Below are 19865 nucleotides of genomic sequence, written 5' to 3'. Positions count from 1 at the left end.
CGAGTTCCGAGACGTGGGCCCGGGGGCCGGGTTTGGCCAATTTCGAGATTTTTGGTATAAATTGGATATTTTTGAGTGGGCTTTGTTCCCTTAGCATATTTTGATGGCATGATACTGTTTTTGGCTAGATTTGGAGCATCCGGAGGCCGATTCGAGAGGCTAAGGCATCGCAGGCTAGAGTTTGGACCGGATTGAGGTAAGTAATGATTGTAAATGCTGTTCTGAGGGTATGAAACCCCGGATTTCACATCGTTGTGCTACCTTGAGGTGACCCACACGCTAGATGACGAGCGTGGGGTCGTGCACCATTGGGGATTATGACTTGGTCCATCCCGTACGACTATTAAGTCGCGTATTTTACTTGAAAACTATTTGATATTATTATATTTTGGAAAATATTATTGTGTTTGGGACTAAATGTCGTGTCTGGACCTTGTGCCGATTGTTTGGACCCTTAGGGGCTTTTACTACTGTTTTTACCTTACTGTTTTGATTTAATGTTTACACTCAGTCATGTTATATTCTTACTATTTTCATAACTCGATTTTATTCACTCCTTTTGATTTCATAAATGATTTCGAGCCGAGTACTTGTTTTACTGTCAGCCCAAGGGGCTTGAGTGAGATCTGACTGAGTGAGGCCGAGGGCCTGTGTTGTGAGGATACTATGGGATCGGGCTGCACGCCGCTGCATGTGGTATCGATTGTGATATGTGAGAGGCCGAGGGCCAGATTTATTATGCCACGAGGTGGCTTGTGATTGATATGAGGCCGAGAGCCTGCTTGATTATGCCACGAGATGGCTTGATATTGCGCTTGCGCCGTAAGGGGCCCCTCCAGGCGTCTGTACACCCCCAGTGAGCGCGGGTACCCAGTGTGATGATTCTGTTTATTATGTGAGGCCGAGGGCCGGATTGATTACGCCACGAGATGGCTTGTTATTGCGCTTGGGCCGTAAGGGGCCCCTCCCGGAGTCGGTACACCCCCAGTGAGCGCGGGTACCCAGTGTGTGTGATGTGTTGTAGCCCGAGGGGCTGTTCTTGATCTATGTTGCCCGAGGGGCGGTTCTTGATTCATGTTATGCCCAAGGGGCTGATCGCGAGTGATTGTGAGGTAGCCCGAGGGGCTGATTCTGTTGACATTATGCCCGAGGGGCGGTTTATGGTACATGTTTTGCCCGAGGGGCTTTTTACGTTTCTCTCATTTTTACTCACAGTTTATCACTCGTTTGAAACTATTGAAAGTTTTTTTAAAAAGGTTTTACTGAAACTGAGTTTGATTTACGAAATATATGATTTCTGTACTATTTTGGAAATGTACTGTATTTGCTGTAGCGTTGTGACGTGGCTTACGTGTTTTCTTACTGCTCAGCTTTCATTTACTTTTATTACTTACTGAGTTGGCGTACTCACATTACTCCCTGCACCTTGTGTGCAGATTCAGGTATTATTTTGAACCCGGTAGTGGGTGTTAATTGCTCAGTGGCAGAGTCATTGGAGTTAGCAAGGTAGTTGCCCGACGTTCGGAGCACTGCTTTTCTCCCTCTTGTCTTCCTTAGACTGTATTTAGTTTATTTTTAGACTCTTAGTTGTATTCAGACCTTAGTAGATGCCCGTGACTTGTGACACCCCGATGTCAGGCTGTGTTTTGTTTTCCACAGTTGATATATTTCGCTTTATTTTGGAATTTATCCTTATTAATGGCTTGATTATGAATCATTATATCTGTTAATTGAACTTGGGGTTTGTATCGGCTGGCCTTGTCTTCAAGAGAGGAGCCATCACGACCGGGTCTAGGTTTAGGATCGTGACAACATGATATTAATACATCTTAATTAGACAAACAGAAACACGAAAAGGGTCATTTTCAACAAACGATTTTGATTAAAAATTGAATATAATTTGCACTAGGAAAAATCAAGGAAATAGTCGGTGGTCTTTTTATTTGCTATTATTAATTATCCTATGTTTTAACTAATAGAAACAACATATACTTCAAACCTGCTCAGCTACTCAAATATAGCTTGAAACTTCTTCACATTATTCTTGTGGTCAAAGCCAGCTATAGATCTTCTTGGTCAATTTCACATTTATATTTCAACTAATGCTACTTTATTCTTCTATATAAACAACCTTCCATTGATAAAGTTTCCATAACAAACCACAAGTTTAGAATCTATACTTTATTTTTCTATATAAGCAACCTTCTATTGGTAAAGTTTCCTTAACAAATAAAAACACAAGTTTTCTATAGTTGGATAAAAAAAATGGAAATGCTTACAAGAACCAACAAAATCTTGTTCCTTTCTTTTCTTTTCCTTACAACTGCATTGCTTACAAGATCTCATGAAGTTGGTAGGTTTCAATTTTTGTCTCTCAATTTTTATAGCATGAATATGGCTTTGGTTTTTGTGTTTCGACTTTTGAAACTTATGATCTGCTAATTATTTTTTTTGCGAATTATATTACAGATGATGAAAGTGAGTTTACTTACGATGAAGAAAGTGAGAACGGGCCTGCTCATTGGGGTGAAATTCACACAGAATGGAGTATGTGTAACAAAGGAAAATTGCAATCTCCAATTGATCTTTTGAATGAGAGGGTTGAAATTGTTTCTCATTTGGGAAGACTTCATAGAAGCTACAAACCATCCAATTCTACTCTTTTGAATAGAGGACATGATATGATGGTAAGAACAAAAAATTTTACAATTTTTGTTTCACTCCATTTATTCTCATCACATTTAGAGAAGATCTAATTCTTTCATGGTTAGTTCGCAAGAGTTGGCTGAGTGGTTTCCCACGTGGGGAGACCTGGGATCGATTTCCCTCATCACCATCAGCTTTCTCGGTCAGAGCTTGTTGAACCGGGCTCGCCTAGTACGGTTGCATTTTTTGTGTGATTTACGAGCTATTGCACAATGAGCAGGTTACCCAATACGCACCCAAAAGGTAGCGGCAGCACGCTTCCCTGAGAATTTTCTGAAAAATAATTCTTTCATGGTTATATTTAAGTTTTCTCATGTTCATGTATTGTACTATTTGGTATGACGTAAGTTGTCACAGAAAGGGAGAAAATGACTTTTCTCGCTTATTTTTCTTACAAAAACTAAAATTTTAATTATATTACATGCTCTAACCAATATATTTAGATGCTATATTAATATCAATCTTTAATACTCAATTTTTTTATTAAAATGGTATTCAATTTGCAAAATCTCAAGTGTGAAGGGCTCAATGGTATATAAAATTGGTATAAACATAATATTTTTTGGTTACTGATGAACTAGGTCCTTTCTATCAACTGCTTAACCTACTACACATGAAATTAATCAAATATACAATCATTTTTTCTGTGGTTATTCACTATTTTACCTACCATCTGGAAATAAATCATCAACTTACTTTTTGAATTTTGCGACCACAAGAAGTTAATTAAGGACCTATTTCGAGATACATTATATTAATCATTCTTCTTTCCTAGAATCAGTTTTGTCAACTGAAACGTTACCTCCATAAATGTATTTAATTCCTTGAATTATTTAAGAGGGGCGTTATGGTTTATTAAATATGGAGACGTTACGAATGGTTTATTTATCTTTTCGCTCTGCTTTATACTTTTCTTATATGATAATTTGATGAATTATTGTTTATTAATGTAGTTAAGGTGGGAAGGTGGAGCTGGACATATTAAGATAAATGGTACTCAATATCAACTAAATCAGGCTCATTGGCACTCACCTTCTGAACATACTATAAATGGAAGAAGGTTCTTATTCTATAAATTAATTACATGTACTTTCCTTTTTTGTTTTCTTGTTTATATTCTTGAATTTCCATATTTAGAAAGTGACTAAATCGTGTATGAATAATTGTAGGTTCGATTTGGAAGTTCATTTGGTTCATGAAAGCAATGATGGAAAGACTGCAGTGGTTGGAATTATGTACAAGATTGGAAGAGCTGATTCCTTCTTGTCTATGGTATTAATTACATGCACACACTAAACATAACTTAATTCCAAAAAAGTTTAACTTAAATAATTTTTACATTATTAGGTCACGATAAGATAATTATCAGTCATGTTCATAAAAATAATGGTATTAGTAACTGAAAAATAAAGCATTTGCTATAACAGATTAAAATATAGATCAGATTATATATAAAAAATTATGATGGTCGATCTCTAATCAGGGATGGAGGGAGGGTGTTATCTACAGGTTCGGACGAACCCAGTAACTTTTTGTTTAGACCATATTTGCACTAGAAAATTTATTAAATATGTATAAATATTTAATTGCGAACCCAGTTAGTTATGGGTTCGGTTGCAAATTCAGAATGCATAAACTTTAAATCCCGATTCCGCCTCTATCTCTTATTACAGATCGAGGATGATTTAAAGGCTCTAGCACATACAAAAGGTGTTGAGAGAAATACTGGAGTTATTGATCCAAAACAAGTGAAGTTAGGTAGCAGAAAATACTACAGATATATTGGCTCGTTGACTGTTCCTCCTTGTACTCAAGATGTTGTCTGGACTATTGTAAGAAAGGTAATTTAATAACTCTAGCGTTCTATCTCTGATAAGATGCCATTATTTATTTGAAGTTTAATATTCAATTTCGTTTGCTTTATATTTTCCCAGGTGAGGACTGTTACTAGAGAGCAAATGAAACTAATTCGCGAGGCTGTTCATGACGTAAGTTGCTACACTTCACCTTCGGTCCATATTATATTGACACAGCTACCCACAAAAATAAAATTATTTACCCTTGTCTACCTATTTATTTTTCTACCCATAAACTAATTACATTTTCTACCCATTGTAGTTTTTGTGGGGAATCTTATCTTTATTCTCCAATTCTTTTTTATTTCTATGCTTCTTTTCTTCTTCTTTTTTTCTTTTTTGCTTTTCTTTTTATTTTTTTCTTTTCCTTTTCTAATTTCATTTAACTTCTTGTTTTTTATATTCTTTTTCTCTTCATAATCTAATTTCATTTACCATTTTCATTATTTTTTATTATTATTTTTTTATACAATAAGAAAAATAATTGATATAGTAAATATTTGTTCACCTTTTTTTTAATATAACTAGTACAATATACCTTTTTGTCTCATTTTTTAAATTCAATTATAAACTGAAATAACATCAGTTGTCACTTGATCTAATACACTGGATATCACATTGACTGCTGTTGAGCACCATAAATTACATAATCAAATTCTAAGAATCAACACGTGGTTGCCATGCAAACCTTGATCTCCTTCCCTATAAATATCAATACACACTCTACCATTAGCAGTAATACAACCAGTTATAGAGCAAGAAAACATAATCTACGGCAACCAAATCTCCATATATACTAGTTAGAATAAAAATAATAATAATAAAATATTAAAAAATACAACAAAGTATAAGTAGCGAAAAAGACTTCTAGTACCATGTGATACCAATATGGTATATATGTATACCAACATAGCATATGATTTCTACAACTATCTGCGACTATACTACTCTATCAAAACATTAAAGGACGCAATAAAAGTATGAGAAAATTACATGCTCGTATTGGAAGCTAAATATTCGCAAAACAACTTGCTCATTTCGTATACTAAGAAGGTATATAGTTGTATGGGGTCGTTCCAACAATTGCCTATAACTATAAAAACTATTAATACACACAATTTATGTCCATCGGCACACAAAAATTCCAGCATTATTGCAACTCATGTTGATATAAATAATTTCATAATAGAATTCGCTTAAAATGCAGCTAAAACAACCAAAATAATGTTCAAACTACCATATGATACCAATATGGTATATAACTATACCAACATGGTACACAGTTTTACTAGTTAATTCTCGACAACTATATGACTATACTACTATTCCATAACACACATGCATAAAGAGAAAAATAAAAAAATAGTGTACCACATATTAATATAATAAGGTATTTCAAGATATTGTACTATATTACTATTATTAAAAGAAGATCAAATATTGTACCATTTAAATGTAGCTAATGCAATCAAAAAATAATTCAACTAGCATATGATACCAATATAGTATATAGCTATACTAATAGGGTATATAGTTGGAATGAATTGTATACTAAAATGGTATATTTGTATACTATTTGGGTATACAATACAAATTCGTCTTCTTCTCTGGTTCAACGATATTTCAACCCAAATTTCTAAAATTTACTACAAAATCTCCACCAAATTGACTGAAACTTTAGCTACAACCTCCAATCAACTTTCCAAACTAACCCATATAGGATCGGATCAAAACAATAAAAACTCAAACAAACCAAGTTATGAGTTTCAAGCTTCAATGTCCATGGTATTGAAATCCATATCTTAGATCCTTTAATTAGCACCTGTTTAATGCGGGACTTCAATAGTGTGGCGGAAAGGACAATCTTTTTGTGCGCTGGCTGCTGAGGAGAAAGAGTGGTCAATGTGACTTCAATTTCACATAACATTAACAGATAGTGACTCAAATTCACAGAATATTCTACAAATGATTGATTAACAAACTATTAAAGCATTACCAGTCAGTCAATCAATGCTCTAGATTGACTGTACTAGCAAGGTTTACAAAATATAGACAATATATGAGGTTGGATCAGTGGCGAAGCCACATGGTCATATGGGTGGTCAATTGACCACCTTTCGTCGAAAAATTACAATGTGTATTTAGGTAAAATATTACGTTTAGAGTTATATAACACATATTGAACACCTTTGTTTGGTGCATCATGGCTTCTACAATATTTATACATCAGAAAATCCACGTTCAATGTTTAATCAGTATATTGTCCTAGATCGGGTATATTTTGATTTTCCTAACTTAAAAGTATACATTAGTAGCATGTTACTTGCCTATTTTCCGAATTACTTATATGGCTTCTTATGCACGAATACTTATGTATAGTTATCTTTTCTTTTAGTTAGTATAAAGAGTTTTTTACTCTATCACTATAGAAGTTCAACTGTCTATAGTTGAACTCAGAGTTCAAGATATTAGCACATTCAAAATTTAAAAATTAACTGTGATATTAAATATTTGAAATATTATCCATAACTTCATTATATCCAACATGGAATACATATTTATTACTTTAATTGTATACATCTTTAACTTGTAAAATTATTCTAACATGATTTCGTTAAATTTATTATTAACACTCTCTAACGAAAAAAGAAGTAGACAAAAAATTTAAAAGAAGAAAAATCGTGTTCTTAATGTCAGGAGAGAAAAAATAGCAAATTCTTTGTTTACATTCAAAATTCTAAATTTTAGGAGTTTTTACGTACATTAAATAAGGAAACCATTTGGGCGGGTAAATAGTATTGATTGCATAGGTAGGAAAAGTAAATAGTTTAGGTATGAGTATTTAAGGGTAAATAGTTTAAATTTAATGGGTATAAAGTGAGATTTTCTCTATTATATTTAGTATCATTTTAAGATTTTGGCAAATCCTTTAAGAAATATATGATTATCCTTAATCATAAAAATATTCGATTAAAAAGGATATCCCGGTGTACTAAGCTCCTGTTTTTCTGCAAGAGACTGTTTTCACTGCTCGAACCGTAACCTCTTCCTCATCACATAGCAATAATTTTACCATTTACACTAAGGCTCCCCTTCATAAAAATATTCGACTAAATCACCCTTTATTCTCCTTTAAATGTCACGATAATTAACACTTCACTAATTCTAGCGTAAGTTTTAATTTGAAAAAAGAAGTAAATACTTCTTATTTTCGAAAGCATCAAATATTTAAATCTTGTCAAAACGACTAATATTTGGTAAATTGTTGTTATCAATCATTCTTCATTTAGTTGTACCATGGGTGCTAATTCTCTATATTTGATCACATTTTTTTTCTTTTGCAGGAATCTGAAACCAATTCAAGACCAGTCCAAGCAGCAAATAAACGACCGATCCGACTCTATCGACCAAATGATCCTAAAGAATAATGAAAATGACTCTACAATATAATCTCAGAAGTAATTTACCATATTTCTAGTTATTGTTACAATGATTTTGTTTATCGTACAATAAAATTGAGTTCAGTATATGAGCTAGCTAGGAATTTCCTTATCCCGTAAACTACTAGTATTATTTTCCACGTAACATGATTGGAATTTTTTCCACAATATAGTGTATTTCTTTGTTGTATTTATTATTTATTAGGTTGTAGCAAAATAAATTAATGGCACTTGTTCTTTGTACTATTATGCCTCTCGTTTTCAGTCTTTTGACATATTTGTCTTTAGTATTTCTTATTCTACTAACCCACAAAGCAACAATATGTAGGAAAGGTTAATTAATTAGAGTAAGGCAATAAATAATTAAGTATTGAACAAGATTATGTCAAACAATCGGCAAAGCACTACAATAAAGATTCTACAAGTCATGTCCAACAGATAGTCCCTTTGTTCCTTCCAAAAGTGCATAATTTGCAGTATTACAAAAATCAGCTGCATGTCCCTATCACTAATTAAAAAAAAAAAAAAACTAATATGTTCTAATAATTTAACTTATCTACATTGACAGTGTAAGATATTTTTACCATATCTTATATTTTAACCGGTTATATGCGTAGCGGTCTATTTATTTTATTTTCTTGGCTACGATATTAGGATTATTTAATTTAGACATTTAAACCTTAACCTGAAGATGAAAAATATTGGCAAGAATGATTTAACAACAATAACATATATACCAAGTATAATCCCACAAATGATGTCTGGGGAGGGTAGTGCGTATGCAGATCTTACCCCTACTTCATGTGAGGTAGAGAGACTATTTTCAATAGACCCTTGGCTCAAAGAAAACAAAGGAAGCAAGTTTGAGAAACAAGAATAATTCAACAAATACTATAAAGATCGATAAATGAATATATAATCAGTACTGGACCTTAGTGATGGAAAGGAAGTAGCTAGGATTCATTAAAAAGAATACAAATTGAAAGCAAGAATTCATAGATCATGTGAAAATTGTAGCTACAAAAGAGACATTAATAATTGACTGAGGCAAGTACAACTAATTGATGATAATTAACAATTAATGCTTATGGTAATCAATGGAATATGTTTCTGAAAATCATACCACTCCTCCTGCAGGTGGGGTCTAGAGAGGATAGCGTGTACGTAGACTTTACCTCTACCTTACGGAGGTAGAGAGGTTGTTCCCGATAAACCCTCAGCAGAAAATCATACCATTCTAGCAAGAACTTTAATTATATCATCCATAGATGGCCTATGAAAAGGATCATCTTCAATACAAGCTTTAGCTAAAACAGCTAAACATAATGCTTCAGCTAAAGGGTAATCTTCCATAAGGCTTGAATCAATGAAATTTTTTAATTGTTCAAAGCATCTTCCTTCATTATCTCCCCCTCTCAAAAATGTAATTGAATCCCTCAAAAAATTCCCATCAACATCTTCTTTACCCGATATGAGCTCGAGTAATACAACCCCGAATGCAAAAATGTCCACTTTTTCAGACACCGAGCCATGTACTAGATGCTCGGGGGCAATCCAGCCCCCGAGACTTCCAATACTTCCAATTTCCTTCGTCGTTCCAATGACAGCTTTTGCTCCAAAAACAGCCAGCTTTGCCCTCCAATTCGGAGTCAAGAAAATATTTTTGCTATTTATGTTCATGTGTGTATAAGGTGGAATAGTGCAAAAGTGTAAGTAATGTAACCCTGTGGCAATGTCAAAGGCAATTTGAGTTCTTTTATGCCAACTAAGAGAAGCTAAGGAGTTTGACAAACAATCCCTTAATGTTCCATTTGATGGATATTCAAACACAAGATAAGATCCTGAAATATCATCCTCACCATAACAAACACCTTTAAGTTTCACAATATTGACATGATTGATTCTTGAGTGTACATCAATTACTTGTTTTGTGTCCTCAAATCTTATTTTCTTGATCAATACTTCATCATTATCAACACAACCCTTGTATACATTGTCACTTATCTTAGTTCCTTCACTAAAATGATCCGTCGCTCTTTTCAATTCATCTATGTTGTACTCCCCCAAAGTGTACTTTATTCCTGCAAGTAAATCAGGTGATAAGCACGAATTCGTGGAACTTCTAGTAGTCATCGGAGGGGAATTTCTTGGTGTTGAACCTGAAGTAACAGAACTTTTATGTATCGAAGAACGATTTCTCTCTGCCTTGAATTTCCTTATGGCCCTTATATATAAACCACAAGCAACTAAAGTTGCAGCAAACAGAAAAAAACCAACAACAGACACTGAAATGTAAAGTTTCTTCAGTTTCTGGTTTTTGGATGATTTTTCTACCATTTGTGTTGGTAGAAAACCAGGAGTAGGAGCATCAGAATCAAGAATGCTGAAATTTATAGATGGTTTTCCTCTTAAGGGAACTAAAATTGTTGTGTTTGAAAATACAGTGGGATTAAAACTTAAATGGTTAGCACCCCATATATCTTCAACAGAAATATTGAATTTTTCACTTACTTTTCCTGTATCATCTCCTGAAATAAAAGGGTATGTGACAAAGTAATGTATTCCAACATCAAAAAAATTATCAGGACATGCACATTTCAAAGGCACTAGCAACTCTGTACTAGCTTTGATATCATAATTGACATCAGAAATATTGGTTTTCTTGGAATTATTTTCCTCCAAAAGTGTAATGGATTTAACTAAACCTTCAAAAACTCCACAAGCAACGTCGTCGAATTTTGTGTTTGTAGGTGCGTGGTAGCTAATATTAGCTTGAAAGAACTCACCTAAACAAGAACATTGAATTGGAACAATTACCTCTCTACCAATTTCAAGAATCTGCGACGACGAAGTGACATTGTTTAAGGTGAGTAGTACATCAGGAGAAAAACCAAACAAGTAAGAAACATCAGATATTGTAGTGAAATCTTGATTAGCTCTATAAATCAAGAATGTTTGACAAGAATCATTTAGAGAAGTACAAGTATATCTAGTACCTGGAGAAGTGATATTAGAAAAACAAGGGGTTGAATCATAGAATTGTTGGCCATAGCTTGAGCCAATACAGATCCAAATTACTAGAAGCCATTGAAAGTTCATGGCAGGCAAATTAAAGTTTATATGTTAAGCATTTCTGATATGGTCAAAATAAACAAAACATGAAGAATCAAGAAGCAAGAATGTGGCAAATGAAGGAATGATGTTGAGATTAATGTCCAATGAGATTTAATGGCAGGCCAAGCAGTGATGTATATGAAAGGAATGACCATTAATTTTTTATTCATTTCCTTTGCTTTTCTATATTGTAATAACATATTGTGACTGAGTTGGTAATGGAAAATTTTATATGAAAGGCAACATCAACAGCCGGCCATTTTGTATCCAACTGTTATCTACTAGTAATTGGTAAGTAGACAAAAAAAAGTTTGGAATATTTTCTGACGTTTGTGATGGAACCTGGATATGTTTCTAGCTGATAAGAGTGACATAGCTCTAAATTCGGTATTACCTATACAATTTTCAGTTTTCAGTATAAAACTTAGCATTATAAAGATAATTTATGTATAACTAATACATCATTCAGCTTTCAGTATTAAGCGAAGTTGAAATACCAGAAGCAGAAACGGAACTAGTTTGAACCTTATGGGTTTGGGATTATAATATTTTTAAGTTACTCGGTTCTAAATTAATAATTTGTATATTGATAGGTTATATGTGTATCCCTGTTATGTTTTGATGATCTAACAAACTTACTGTTAAGAACCAGATAAGGAACCTGATACACATCCTCAAGAACTTAAAGATCAACAAGTCTCCAGTTGGGGACACAGTTCAACTCTTCAGAGTTAAAGGAACAGCAGAGGGAACAAATAGCTACCAGTTCCCAAGGAGACTGTACAAGTCAACTGCCCCAGCTGTAAAGTTGTTGCCTGCACACGCTACAGTACAGAAACAGTGCAGCAGTCAACTTTATGGGGAATGCCCTTTACCTAACTTGCTTACATCATTCAAAGTGATGTCACAAATGAATTATTAACATCAAGCAAGGTAAAAACAAATCACTTGCACATTCAAGATTTGATCAAGCATTCTCTCAAGTCATCTATCAATCTTGTAAGTGACTCTCAAGGGCATCAAGAACAAAGAACAACATAACAACGACCGGTTTCCTGTATCGAGTTATTACATGTCCTTAGTTGTGTTGTACCTTTGCTAAAGCACTTTACTTGTAATTCCTACTTAGCTTAGTTAGAAGCATTGTGTAAGAAATTTTTGTGTCTTGACTAGAGTTAGTCGAGTTGTAAAGTCTTTGTAATAAAGTTATTACAAAGTGACTTGTAATAGTGTTGTTACAAGTTAGTGAGGGATTAAGAGGTTAATTCCTAGGTTACAATAGTTTGTAATCTAAAGTTTGCTCAGTAATGAAGTTGAAATCCTACAAGGGTTGGTCGTGATTTTTGATCCCGTGAACTGGGAGTTTTCCACGTAAAACTCCATTGTGTCATTTACTTACTCCAGTGTGCGTGTGTTCTGTGGGATTTAATAGAGAACCTGGTTCTCTATATAGTTTGGTGGACCCTTAAATTCTATCAATTGGTATCAGAGCAGGTTCTTTCTATCAGGCTAACACCTAGAAAGGATGCTCTGCCAAACTTCGAAACCACCAAGGTTCAATGGCCAATATTATGGATGGTGGAAGACAATGATGCACGACTTTATCATGGCTGAAGACTCCAGAGCTTTGGATATCATATGTGATGGACCCTTTGTACCTACCAAGACCGTTGGAGACCCTGAAGTGACTATTCCTAAAACTTGAAAGGAATATAATGATGCTGACTACAAGGCCATTGAGAAGAACTTTCGGGCTAAGAAAATTCTTGTCTGTGGGATTGGTCCTGATGAATACAACAGAATTTCAGCATGCCAATCTGCTAAGGAGATCTGGGAAGCTCTCCAAACAGCTCATGAAGGGACAACGCAGGTAAAGCAGTCCAAGATTGACATGTTGACCATAGAGTATGAGCTTTTCAGAATGAAGGACGATAAGTCCATTCAGGATATGCACACTCGCTTCACGTCTATCATCAATGAGCTTCGCTCACTGGGAGAGATCATCCCCATGAACAAACTTGTCAAGAAGATACTTAGTGTATTACCTGGTTCCTGGGAAAGCAAGGTAAATGTCATTAAAGAGGCAAAGGATCTTCAGGAGCTGACCATTGATTAACTTGTCAGTAAAACCTATGAAGAAGAAGAAGAAGAAGAAGAAGAAGAAGAAGAAGAAGAAGAAGAAGAAGAAGAAGAAGAAGAAGAAGAAGAAGGATAATGAGAGAAGAGAGCCCAAAAGGGAGATGAACCCGGTCCTCAAGACGGACATCAATGATTCAAGTGGTGAGGATGCTGATATGGCTTACCTAACAGAACGTTTCCAGAAGATGGTTCATAGGAATGGAGGCATTCCAAAATGGGGAGCTCCAGCAAGCCAAAAGGTTATGACCTATGTCATAAGTGCGGCAAGCCAGGACACTTCATCAAGGATTGCCCTCTCCTAAAGCAATATCAGTACTAAGACAACATTGACAAAGCAGCCAAGAGGAACCCGGTACCTGATAAATGCTTCAACAGGAAAAATGTTGCTGACAATATTGTGAAACAAGCTCTTGCTGCATGGGGAGACTCTTCAAGCGAGTCTGAAGAAGATGATGATCAAGGTGACAGCTCCATGATAGCAGTGGAAAGTGAAGCAGCTGAGTATGACTCCATTTTTGCCTTGATGGCGCAGTCTGATGATGATGATGATGGAGATGACGACGATGATGATGAGGTAAACTTTCTAGAGATGATCTAGTAATCGTTGTGGTTGATTTAAAGGAAACAATTGAGAGTCTGGAGAAAGAAAAATATGCCTTAGTTAAAAAAATTGCAACCATAGAACATGAGAGAGATGATCTAGTGGTTGTTGTGGTCGATCTAAAAGAGACCATTGAGTGTGTTAAAAAGGAGAAAGAAGTTTTAACTGAGAGAGTTGCTAACATTGAGCATGAGAGAGATGACCTATTAGTAGTAGTGGTAGACCTAAAGGAAACAATTGAGGAACTTAAAATGGAGAATAGTACTGGGAACACTCAAAAGGGAAAGGAAGTTGCAAGTGAGGCACATCTTAAGCTTGAAAATGAGTTAAAGTCAGTGAAATCTAGTCTGTGTGTTGAGCTTGAGAAAAACAAACAACTTCAGGAAGAACTAGGAAGAGTCAAGAGTGATCTTGAAAAATCACTCAAGTGGACCTGGTCCGCTGATGCTATCACTGCCATGTACACAACAATGGGGGAAACAGGCAGGGAATCAGGTTTCAAAGGGAAAAGACTCCATACAACCCTCATAGCAAGTACGTCACTTTACCTGACAATTGGCTATGCACTCACTGTGGTAACACTGGGCACTTTAAGGAAACCTGTAAGGCCAGATTTCAATCTTAACAGAAAAACAAAATTTTTGCTGAAAAAGTAACTACTACTAGGGAACCTGGTCCTTCACATAAAAAAACGTATAATGCTTGTTTGGACCAAAAGAGCCCTTATATACCCCTTTCCTCATTACAAGGGACCCAAACTTGTTTGGGTTCCTAAGTCTAACCCTTGATATCCTTGTGCAGGGAACAGTGAAAGGGAGCAACCAATAATGGTACATGGATAGCGGCTGCTCGAAGCTCATGACTGGAAGTACAAATGATTTTCTTTCACTGAAGGCCCTGTAGGGAGGGAGTGTATCCTTTGGAAATGGAAAGAAGAGATACATTCTGGGATTTTGAAGGATCGGGAAGTCTCGTTCTCACTCTGTTGAAAATATGTACTATGTGAAGGGGTTGAGTATAGCTTGCTGAGTGTTTCACAATCTGTGATAAGGGAAACAAAGTGGAATTTGTATCGAAAATATGCACAGTCACAATCTTGTGACTGGTGAAGTGGTGTTAATGGCCAAAAGATACAAAAATATCTATTTGCTAACTTTGAGTCCTTGCAAAATGGGGATCTTAGTTGTCTGAGTACTGTTGATGATAATGTTGAGCTATGGCACAGAAGGCTGCGTCATGCAAGTTTCACGTTGCTGAACAAATTGGTCAAGAAGAACCTGGTTCGTGGTCTGCCCAAGTCAAGCTTCAAGGATCACGGGGTGTGTGATGCATGTATAAAAGGAAAGCAAGTCAGATCATCTTTCAAGCCCAAAAAGGAAGTTAGCACCTCAAGGCCACTTGTTCTCCTCTATATGGATCTATGTGGACCTATGAGGGTGCCAAGTAGAGGAGGAAATAGGTACATATTTGTCATAGTGGACGACTATTCCAGATTCACTTGGACTCTGTTTCTCAAAACCAAAGATGAAACCTTTCAAGTGTTTGTGGCATTTGTGAAGAAGATCCAGGTGAAGATGAGCCTTAATGTACTATGTATCAGGTCTGACCATGGGACAGAATTTGACAATGAAAAATTCGACGAATTCTGTGCTGAAAATGGCATCACTCACAATTTCTCAGCTCCAAGAACACCTCAACAAAATGGTGTTGTGGAAAGGAAGAACAGAACACTTGAAGACATGGCAAGAACAATGTTGATTGACAGTGGCACTGCAAAAGGGTTCTGGGCAAAAGTCGTCAATACTGCATGCTACTTGGTGAACAGGTGCATGATCAGGTCCCTTCTGAACAAGATGCCATATGAATTGCTGAATGGAAGGAAGCTCATGCTGACACATTTGAGAACATTTGGTTGCAAATGTTTTGTCCTCAACAATGCCAAAGAAGCACTTGGAAAATTCGATGCCAAAAGCGATGAGGGAATCTTTCTAGGTTATTCATCACAAAGCAAAGCCTACAAAATATATAACAAAAGAACTCAATGCATTGAGGAAAGCATACATGTGATTTTCAATGAATCTTATGACCCGTGTGGAAAGGATTTGAATGGTAAGAATGATCTAGATGGAGAACAGTCAACTGTTCCTGGTGAAGTCATTGACATGGCAAATGGAAAGGCTGATATGATGAGCCACGTTGAGGAATCAAATGAGGATGGTGCAACCATATCTCCAACTGATGGAGAGGAACTTGGTCCCTCAATCACAACAACTGAAGTTGAAAACAGAGTTGTCGATGTTGTTCAAGGGACCCCACAAGCTGAGATTAGAAGCAATCAAGGTTCACAGTCGGAAATACCTGGACCTTCTCACAACGAGGTTCAGGTGTCTAACTGGAAGCACAAAAGTTCACACCCCCTTGATAACATAATCACTCCTCTTGATTCAGGAATTCAAACTAGATCAAAGACAAGAAACTCACTTGCCTTCTAAGCCTTTCTCTCTCAAAAAGAGCCCAAAAATATCAAAGAAGCATTGAAAGATGCAGACTGGATTGCAGCCATGCAGGAGAAACTCCATCAATTTGAGAGGAACAAGGTATGACACATGGTTTCTCGACCTGCAGATCGAACTGTTATAGGAACCAGGTGGGTATTCAGGAACAAACTTGATGAGTTTGGAAACACTACAAGAAACAAGGCAAGGCTTGTAGTCCAAGGCTACAATCAAGAAGAAGGAATTGACTATGATGAAACATTTGCTCCAAACGCTCAAATAAAGGTTATCATAATTCTTATTGCCTTTGCATCACATATGGAATTCACATTGTTCCAAATGGATGTCAAAAGTGCATTTCTGAATGGCTTTCTAAAAGAAGAAGTCTTCGTCAAGTAGCCTCCTGGATTTGAGAATCATGAGCATCCTGAGCACGTTTTTAAACTCGACAAGGCTTTGTATGGGTTAAAGAAGGCTCCCCGTGCTTGGTATGAAAGGTTGTCAAAATTCCTTCTAGAAAATGGCTTTACAAGAGGGAAAATCGACAACACTCTTTTTTGGAAGAAACGAGGAAGAGACCTGCTCATTGTGCAAGTCTATGTTGATGATATCATTTTTTGAGCAACAATTGACTCCCTATGTGAAGAAATTGCAAAACTCATGGGAAGTGAGTCTGAAATGAGTATGATGGGGGAACTAAATTTCTTCCTGGGTCTACGAGTGAAGCAATATCAAGAGAGGACAATGATAAGTCAGCAGAAGTATATCAAAGAGCTGCTGAAGAGATTTGACATGGAAACATAAAAAATTATTGACACTCTCATCGCCAAAGTTACTCGTCTAGACATGGATGAACTCGGTTCCCATATAAATCAGACCATGTATAGAGGTATCATAGGGTCACTTCTGTACCTCACGACAAGCAGACCAGATATTGTTTTTAGTATGGGTCGTTGTGCCAGGTTTCAATCCAATCCAAATAAATCTCAGTTGAAAGCTGCCAAGAGAATCTTAAGATATCTCAAAGGAACACAGAACCCGGTTCTCTACTATCCCTCAGAGGACAATTTTGATTTAATTGGGTATGCGGATGCTGACTATGCTGGTTATTTGGTGGACAGGAAAAGCACTTCTGGCATGGCACATTTTCTGGTTCATGTCTGATTTCATGTGGTATAAGAAAACAAAACTCAGTGGCCCTCTCTACTGCAGAAGCTAAATATGTGGTTGCAGCATCTTGTTGTGCTCAACTATTATGGATTAAGCAGCAGCTGGAAGATTTTGGTGTATTCTCTAAGTGTGTGTCCTTACTATGTGACAATACCAGTACACTCAACATGGACAAGAATCCATTCCAACATAAGATAACTAAGCACATTGATGTGCGTCACTATTTCCTCAGAGACAATATGGAAAAAAGGGCTCATCTGTATGAAATTTTGCAGCACAGAAAATCAGATTGCAGACATATTCACCAAAGCCCTGAGTAGAGAGCATTTTGAAAGAAATCGCTTGGCACTAGGTTGATAAAACCCAACTGAGAACCTGGTCCCTCAATGATTGGCTATGAAAGAAATGTACATGTAAAATTAGCTAAAAAAGTATTTTCTGGCAACGTCTAACTCCTCTCTATACCGTTACAGGTAGACACACATGATGATTACAGAGCAAATAAGCATTTAATGCATTGCACGTTGGTCAAAATGGTGGAGCTTACACTTGCAAAATTCGTCAGGGAACTTGGTTCTCCTGACACATGTTAGTAGTTTCTCTGTTCTCTCATGCACACTTTTGAACGGTTGAAATAGTGCCATTTCATCATAGTGTCAGTTTCTTTTCTTTTCGTCCTTTGAACCCAAGAGTCTCACCCATTAGGAAGCGACTGACTCCCAAAGCTGCCGCCTTTTCGTAACCGGTCCCTCATCCCTCTTAAATACATCCCTTCACCATCACTTTCACTACTATTCATATCAAAACTTCAAAATTTCCCTTTTTCTCTCTTCAAACCAATATTCTCCTCTCTTCAACTCACAGCTTCCCGCCATGTCTGAACACCAGGAAACCCCAAATGTTCCAAGTATCACCCCCACTGAGTCTTCACCTGTTAAAACGTCAATCATAAAATCCTCACTCACCACCACAACCAGCCCAAACCCTAAGGCAGAGTCACCACCTCCCTCTGTCTCCTCTCCTACCCAATTGAGCACTAGTTCTCATCGGAGTCACAAAACTTCAACTCCTAAGAAGTTTGTGGCTACAAACTCTCCTCCTGCCTCGTCGGGAAAAATGGGTGAAAAGGATACATTTGAAGAGGAAAATCAAGAGATCTCCAGTCTTCCTATGGAAGAAGGCTCTAATGCAAACCAAGTTGTTGGTCCTGTTAATGCTGACTCAACAATGTCAGTCCCTAGTCTTGAGTCGACAGGTAACGCTCCTTCTTCTTCTGTGTTTTCCCTAGAGTTACAAGAAAAAGAAGCAATAGAAAACATGTTGTCAATAGCTGCTGAAGGGGTTGTTATCGAGGAAGGTGAGAATGTGTGTAAGCCTTAGGGGGAAGAAACTAAGACCTTAGTGGAAAATAGGGAGCTTGTGCCCGTTGAACCATCAGCACCGGATAGTGCTACTAGGGATCCTAATGAAGGACTTGATCCCTCCTCGGAGGATCCGACATAGGGGTCCTCTCAAGAACCCCAAGTCAGTACTGACCCTGCTCCCTCTCCTCATTTCTATGCTGAGCCTCTGGTTGTGGTTGTGCCTGAGATGAGATCTGTATCTGGAGAAGAAAATGGAGATAGTAAAGAGGATTCCGATGATATGTCGATTGCTAGCTTGGCTTGGTGTAGACCAGTTGTTACTCAAGAGCCAACTCCTTAAAGACCTACTACAAGGTTGCAAAAGAAGGAGGCTCTTGAGTCCGCTCTTAAGAAAATCCAAGACAATCAAAGGAGGAGGAAATTGGTGAAAGATGGGAAGGTTGTGAATGAGAAAGTAGTACCTGTTGTCACTATGGATGATGAAGTGGATGAGGAACCTAGTTCCTTGACTCGTAAGCACTCACATAAGCATTCTATCTTCAAGTCTAAAGGGGGATCCTCTGTGAGTGCTGAGAATCTGAACAAGTTTGAAGGTGATATCTCTAGTGAATAGTTAGTGGAAGAATCTGGAGAAAAGTTGATGGAAGAATTAGTTGAAAAGGTGTCTAAGAAGTCTGTTGAGAAGGGAAAGAGTTATCGCAAATCAGTAAAAAGGAAGGTTGATACCGACGAGGAACCTGGTTCCTCCAAGAAGGCCAAAGTTGATGATCCCCAGAGTGCTGGAAAGAGAAATTGAAAAATCAGAAGGTTTTATGGGGCCGTACATTTGCCCCTGATATTGGAGATGGTTGGAATAAGGCAATTGGTTGAAATTTGTAAATTTCAACAGTGGACACACTTGTTCAAAAGTAATGCTCCCAAAGTGTATGAGGAGGAAGTGCGCAGTTTCTATGCTGATTTCTTCACAGTTGAGGATGACC

At 36.7% G+C, this 19865-nt stretch overlaps 2 protein-coding genes across 3 annotated transcripts; one reads left to right on the top strand and one right to left on the bottom strand.

The window, feature by feature from the left end:
• Nucleotides 2136–8260, top strand: LOC109230904 (alpha carbonic anhydrase 7). The gene is made up of 7 exons (XM_019396379.1): nt 2136–2353; nt 2470–2687; nt 3660–3766; nt 3876–3978; nt 4380–4547; nt 4641–4694; nt 7907–8260. The coding sequence occupies exons 1-7, from the start codon at nt 2266–2268 to the stop codon at nt 7988–7990; spliced, it is 822 nt and encodes a 273-aa protein (XP_019251924.1). The 5' UTR covers nt 2136–2265; the 3' UTR covers nt 7991–8260.
• On the bottom strand, nt 8934–11248 carry LOC109230903 (protein LYK5-like). 2 transcript variants are annotated; one of them, XM_019396378.1, is made up of 3 exons: nt 10999–11247; nt 10789–10840; nt 8934–10083 (listed from the first exon to the last, which is right to left on the bottom strand). In XM_019396378.1, exons 1-3 carry the CDS (start codon nt 11050–11052, stop codon nt 9230–9232), a joined length of 960 nt encoding a protein of 319 aa, XP_019251923.1. In that variant the 5' UTR covers nt 11053–11247; the 3' UTR covers nt 8934–9229. The 2 variants fall into 2 exon arrangements, with proteins under 2 accessions (XP_019251923.1, XP_019251922.1); XM_019396377.1 differs by having other exon boundaries at nt 8934–10840; nt 10999–11248.

The sequence above is a fragment of the Nicotiana attenuata genome, chromosome 8, assembly GCF_001879085.1.
Source record: "Nicotiana attenuata strain UT chromosome 8, NIATTr2, whole genome shotgun sequence".
NCBI classification, from domain to species: Eukaryota; Viridiplantae; Streptophyta; class Magnoliopsida; order Solanales; family Solanaceae; genus Nicotiana; species Nicotiana attenuata.
Note: the sequence above shows the minus strand (reverse complement) of the source record. Positions and strands in the feature narration are given on the sequence as shown.